Here is a 6,903-nt window from a genome sequence, read left to right on the forward strand (position 1 = left end):
GTCCGGAGCCTGCGCTCCGCGGCGGGAGAGGCCACAGCAGTGAGAGGCCCGCGTACTGCAAAAAAAAAAAAAAACAATACACAATGCCAGTTTTTACTAAGAGAGTCTGTATTTAGTTGGCAGGCCAACTAAATAGTTTTTTCTTAAACTCCTGGTGATTCTAAAAATGCAGTCAGGACTGAGAACAACTACTAGAAATTAATGGCAATTGACAGCCTTCCCTAAAAATATTGCTGCTATGCTTCCATCTACAGAGTGCCATCAGTTGACATACATATTTGCTATACATAGCTACAGAGACTTTCCTATGAAATATTTAATGAGAGCACTGGGTTAGATATTTTAACAAAGCTCAATGGTTAAGGAGAAATTGTTTCCTCTTCATTTAGGTTCGCATGGCTTGCTCCAGTGCTCTTGGCTACTTAACTTACAATGCAAATGCTTTCCGAATCTTATTAAAGGAATGCAGGAATAAGCCTAATCAGTTCCTTCGTATAACAAAGAACATCAGCAGAGATGCAAGTATAAACCCAGCATTTTTAAAGGAATTTCAAATGCAACAAAGAGTGGGACTTCCTTCCTTAAGGTATTGTTTCTATATTTGAAGTTGCAGTAGTAAAATTACTGAGAGGAATTTTTAAGGAAGTTTAAGGAAGATCAAACACGGGGAACTGTCCTTGTTATGAATCTATACATTGTAAAACAAAGGGTAAACTTCTTTCTAAATGTCCATTGTCAAAGCCTGTTTTAATTCCGAGTTAGCAACAGGATTGTAAGTGCAGACAAGAATACAACCTGATCTTGGGGATCCTGTCTGGCCAGGATTATTCATCCGCCTTTCAGAAAAGTTTCTGGAAGACTGGTTGCCTCCAAGTCTGATCCAGGAAGCCATTTTTTTGTAGACTGGGGTACATTTGAGAGCTCTGAGGCAACCAGGAATGCCACTATGACCTTGGCATCAAATGGGACTCTTAGACTTGATCCAAAGCTAGGCCAAATTCCCAGGGCAGAAACAGGGCTAAATCAGACCGTGTGGTTCAAGTTATGGCAAAGTTTGCCAGGCATTTATTCAGACAATTTTGCCTCAGTGTTGTAGTTCTATCATGAACTTAAGTTTCTGAAAAAAGAGAGAAGAGGAGAATCTCCTTACAATGGACATATTTTTCTCTTCTTCTGTAATTGTAGCTGAATTACAAGTCTCTGCAAATAGTGCTATTTACATATAGGAAACAGAACTACTCAAGATATATTATTAACTCCACGATAATAGAAGAGAATAGGACCCAAGAGCATATCATGGTTCTATAAGTCAATTTTAAGTATAGAGAAAAATGAGTATATCTTCAGTCACTTTAATTTGAATTCTTTGAAAAACTGAAAACCCCAAACTGATTATCTAATTTTATATAATAAGCCAGGGAAAACTAAATTACAATTGCTTTAATTGACAATGTTAAGAGTAATATTTACCAGTTCAAAAAATTAATTTAGTTTAAATAATGGAAGTATTATTTTACACAGTCACTCCCACAGCTAGCCCATACGGCAACATTTTGGGAATTAGAGAAAGATGCCCCTTCCTCGGTACACTTTACTGCCATCCCCTGGAAAATAGTTGTAGTAACCATACAAATCTACAATGACTCTAAGGTGAATGGCACCCTCTGGAGTTGTGAACACTCAACTTTTCAGGATTATAAGCAGTAACAAGTGGTCAGTAAACTTATAGGAATGGCTACCAAGTGAGGTGGAACTGGTAAGCAAATAACAATTACTCCCATAACTAATAATAATTCTATGCACTCTTCTTAGAGCATTTACATAGACTATTCCCTTTAATTTACATAACAATCCTGTAAAGGAATTTGATTTAAATGAAACTATGGGAAATGCACTAAAAGATTAAGTTCCACAAAATATTCCTTGATTCCACTACTGGAAACATAGATTGATTTTGGTTGGGATCACAACAGCATTGTTTTGGAGTATATTCCGCTTCTCTATTCCCATACCCCTATTCACCCCAAGAATGGCAGATTAGAAGAGTCTTTGGATGTATAAATTTTGAAATATGTAGAGAGCCATAATTTAACTGTTAACTGACCCTGCATGAAAATACTCGGAGCCTAACAGTAGCTAGTTTCACGTGACCCTATAGCCATGAAGCTGGCCTATTGAATAGATTGGGGCCTGTGCCTCATTAAAGTTGACAACAGCAAATGTTCCTCATCAAATTAACCAGGAACACATTTGTGATAAGCAGTTTTAATATTTTAACTGTAATCAAGACTTACATTTTATTACCAGGGAAATTGTGTAATACCATATTTATATGTTACATGTACAGAATGATGATTAAAATAATACTTCTTTTAAAGCCACACACATCATATTAACTTAGGTATACCTTGTTATTCTTTGGCTTGAAACATTTCATAGGTGTTACATTGCTTTGAAAATAAAGTTTAAATTTTCTCTTATTCTTAATACATAAAATGACCTGATCTTTATTCTCCAACCTTATCTCCCATCATGTCTCCAGATACCTTTAATTCCAATCACACCAGACTACTTAGTGCCCTTTGAACTTGCCATGCTCTTTTATAGTATTGTAATTTTTCATATCCTATTCCCTCTATCTGGAATACCTGCCCCCTACCTCATCCATTTAAAGACCTATTTTCTTCAGAACCTAACTGAAGTGTCTCTTCTTCCATGGAGCTTTCCCTGATCACTTCAAGCAGATTTACTCTTCCAAATGTTTTGGGTGATACGCGAGTCAACGAGTGACAGAATATAAAACACCTACAGGTAACATGCATAGTTAGTACAGGTAACATATAAATTAGACCATTAGGCACTGAACATGGTACCTAGGTGTACTACGTCTTTATATATATCTAGTTTTTGTGATAAAAATGTTTTCCTTTTAGTCTGGAGAAAAATGGAGGACCATCCATAATTCCTGTCTTTAAAAAAGGTAATTGATTTTTCTTTTATACTTTCTAGCCCTGACACTTTATAATTGTTCATTTCTAAGAAATCAAAATGTAGGGACTACCAAAAAAAATCTTTACCTGTAAACTTACGCTTTTCTAATTTTCTAATACCTAAAGTATCTTCCCATTTACAAGCCCATGTTAACCATTTCTTTTAAGGCTTCCCTACCAATATCACTTGACAGAAATCCCTCTCTTTGCTTTTTCCCACAAGCCATGCATAGAAGTCATTATTGAAACAACATGTAAATATGACTTTAATTACGATCTTGCTATTATTCTGTTTCATGTACACTTGTCTATCTTATAAGTTCTTAGGGCAGAGACCACACTGTCTCCACTGATACTATGTACAGTTTTATACAAAGTTGGCAGATGATGGCTGAGTGGCCTAGGCCTGCGAGATCAGAGTCTAGGTCTTATAATGTTACTCATCAATTCCTATCAGACATGTAATAGGAAAAATAAATTACTTACTGGTTTTATGTATATGCTTAGTGCTTGTTCATGTGTGCATAGTGTAGGACCAAAATCAGTCTTACTTGGTATATTACCTTACTGTCAAAAGCAAAAATAGAACCTTCTGAAATCAAGATCACTTTGCTGGAGTCACAAATGGAAAGAGAGAGAATAAGAAAAGGAGAGGAAAGAATTTCATTTATTCAGGGAGATATGAGGGAAGCTAAGTATGTGTGGGAGGCTTTTATTTCTGAATATCATGGGTAGAAGAACGTCTGGTTTTTGTATAGCTTCTTTAGTGTAAGAGTAATTTACATAAAAGAATAAAGCCAGTTCCATTATTCCTTCACTTTAATATTGGTTTCTGAATAACAATATGTATACCAGTAACGGCCTGATAAAGTTTTCACAGGTTTGTGGTAACATAAGAAAAAATAAGGACAATCAAATTTCTGATAAAGTTAATTTCATTCAAGTAAAGTCCTCCATTTTGAGATAATGCCTTTTACACTTTCCACTGACATTAAAATATCCCTTCTTTTACAAAACGATGTTTGAAGTAGCTGGCATTTGTTCTTTCACTAGTGCCAACTTGGCATAATAAAAAGTTGGCAACCGTATATGGATCCCCACAAATTTTTGCACTCTGGCATCTAAAAGTCTGGAAGCTACTGATCTGATTTCTTAGTATGTTTTAGTGATGTGAAGAAAACAGAAATATATAGAACTAAAAGCAATGAGACTATATCTAGGGCTCTTAGGCTTAAGAAAGAGACACTTAATTGTGGCTCTCTAATTTTTAGGGAAGGAGCACCGAAGAAAATTAAAACCCAAAATTCAACCAAGAGATTCTTTGACTTTTATACCTCCTGTAACTAACTTCATGGGACTCTTCAAAACAAAAAAGACCACTGTTTCTCACAATATTTTTTCCTTTTCATCTGCAATTTCATCAGATTTCACAACTGTATCAAGACCAAGAATAGTGCTTTTGAGCCAACTTGGGAAACATGTACAGAAAGCTAATCCAGAGCCTGCAGAAGGCTAATTAAAAACATTTTAGTGTAAAAGGATTCCTGAGCAATCTTTTAAAATTTTTTATTTTTTAATTGTGGTAAAATATACATAACTGAGTAATCTTTTTGAATGGAAGTTCTTGATATTGATACTTAACAAATTTTCCTTAGCATGTCTACTGGAATTTAACATCAGGTCAGAATTATGGTTTCAAAAAATATGTAGAATTTTCTATAATAGAATGCCTGCACTTAAAACTATTAAGATATAGCAACTGACACAATGGCACAATTAGTGTATATATCAAGTGTTTGTTAGAAACATTTTTAAATTGGTATGCTGGGCTAAAAAGACCTGAATCAAAGTAGCCTACATGTTAACACTCACTGTACTACCTTAAGATATTTAATGATAAATACTATAGGTACACGAGTCTTCTAAAATCTGAAATGTATACTTTTAAAAACATTTTACTAAAAAAAAATCTGAAATCATTTCCCATCAAGCACAAAAGTATGGCTAAAAAGTGTGGCCACCACTGTTGACCATTCTCCATACGTACAGAGTATCTTTGGTTTGCAGCTGGAATAGATGACATTCTTTGTGGCTTAGAATCATGTGATGTCTTTGCCCAACCAGTATTGTTTCCACTAGGTGCAAGTTTTGATATATGTCTGCTTCTCACATTTTTACAGCAGCAAATGGATTTGATATAAAAGCTAACTAGGTTTCAGTGGGTCCTTGAAAGAGCCACTGTTTTTCTCTGTCCACTTGCTCAATTGTCTCTATAGTCTACCTGGGCTGCAGTGAACACATACATTAATTAGCAGTTATTTTCTCCAACATGCCTTAACATAACAGTAATGATGGTGGTGACTGCAGCTACAGGTACTCAGGGCTTTCTGTGTGCCATAGTCCAAAGCCTGTGCTCTTAACCACTGTACAATAAGAGACCTCTTTAATCTTCAAATTCGATTCAAAATTATCTTAATATCTCTGAGTCACAACTTCCTGGTGGAATTCTGAGAAGAATGGCATATTTTATACTAGAAAGGGATAAATAATTCAAATGATACAAACCTGTGTCATTTATTCAGCATTGTTAAGAATTCATATCATTGGAAACATTAAGCCTCTGTAGACATTCAAAAAAAAAAAAGCCTTTAGACAGCAAACTTTGAGCTTTGAAACTGGCTTCAGGTGGTTTCAAAGTTGATGATCAGGGGTTTTTTGCATTCAATAACATAGACATTTCCTGAGTACCCTGGCCTAGCCGGACCATCCTACCACGCTTAAAACTTTACAGTATTTCTCCTTAAGTACAGCCCCAAAGTACAGATTACTTTTATTACCCTGCACTTTCTTTTTATTTTTAAAAATTATACATAAGATGAGAAAGGCCTCAATATAGAGAGAGCTCCAGCAAATTGCCTGCCTCTTACCTGTACTATAAGCTAACTTTGGCACACATGCTTGCCAATATAGAGTTCAATGTTTCTCCCTTTCTCTTCCTTCCTTCTGGCTAATATACTGAAAGACCTAAATATATGGAATGCTTCCAGAATTTGCTTGTATTCTTTATCTGTGGTTTACCTGATTTATATCGTGAACTTAATTTTGACATGTGTGTTTGTAGCATCTGGAAGAGTTTTGATACTTTGAAATTTTAAGAACTTAGATTATAGATATTCCTATTTTATAAAATTTGTGATGCTGGGAAAAAATTTTGGTCAATCTTCTTCCATAGTTTATATGCACTCTTATTGTAACAGCCAAAGGAAATACACTTTTACACTTTCTGTGAATTTAGATTCACATAATACAGAATACAAATCCAAATGTAAAAGGTGAATTCAAAAACTAATAGTTTCTTCTAAATTATAGTTACAAACCAATTATATCATACCTGTACCTCAACATCAAAGAATGTAAGCTTTATAAATGTTGCTGTTTCTATATGTTCTCTCATATAAATTATATTTCCAGGATAAAATGGAGGATCATAAAGCAATATTCTATGATCACAATTCTAGAAAAAATACTTACTTACGGAATTTCCCAAAAGGGAAGGTCACCTTAAGGAAGGATTAAAATAAGAAATCTTTTCATTCTAGATTTTTATCCTTACCCTCTAGTTTCTCACTAAAGCAAGTCACTGACAAGAAAATTAACAACTTGATCCAGTATGGATGATGTAACATAAATCTCTACTAGCAAAATCTCTCAAAGGACATTAAATAGTTAGTAGCATCATCCTTATATTCAAAGGACAGTACATCCAGTTATTTTAATCTGGGCAGAAAAAAAGTCATGAACTGTTATGATATCTGCAGTAAAAGTCAGAGTCAGGGCTTCCCTGGTGGCGCAGTGGTTGAGAGTCCGCCTGCCGATGCAGGGGAACCGGGTTCGTGCCCCGGTCCGGGAAGAT

At 35.1% G+C, this 6,903-nt stretch overlaps 1 protein-coding gene across 15 annotated transcripts in view; it reads left to right on the forward strand.

Annotated features, from left to right (window-relative positions):
* Positions 1–6,903, forward strand: part of ANKAR (ankyrin and armadillo repeat containing) — a 96,697-nt gene that overhangs the window by 69,499 nt on the left and 20,295 nt on the right. For 10 of the 15 annotated variants that reach the window (XM_055089042.1, XM_055089024.1, XM_055089045.1 and 7 more), the window contains 2 exons: positions 390–586; positions 2,934–2,980. The exons of 2 other annotated variants lie outside the window; for them this stretch is intronic. In XM_055089042.1, the coding sequence (XP_054945017.1) occupies positions 390–586; positions 2,934–2,980 (244 nt within the window). Of the gene's footprint in view, positions 1–389; positions 587–2,933; positions 2,981–4,261; positions 6,898–6,903 lie in introns of those variants that run through there. 3 more of the 15 variants (XM_028479947.2, XM_024115630.3, XM_028479966.1) reach the window with 2 other exon arrangements.

Source organism: Physeter macrocephalus, chromosome 2, assembly GCF_002837175.3.
Source record: "Physeter macrocephalus isolate SW-GA chromosome 2, ASM283717v5, whole genome shotgun sequence".
Lineage (NCBI taxonomy): Eukaryota > Metazoa > Chordata > Mammalia > Artiodactyla > Physeteridae > Physeter > Physeter macrocephalus.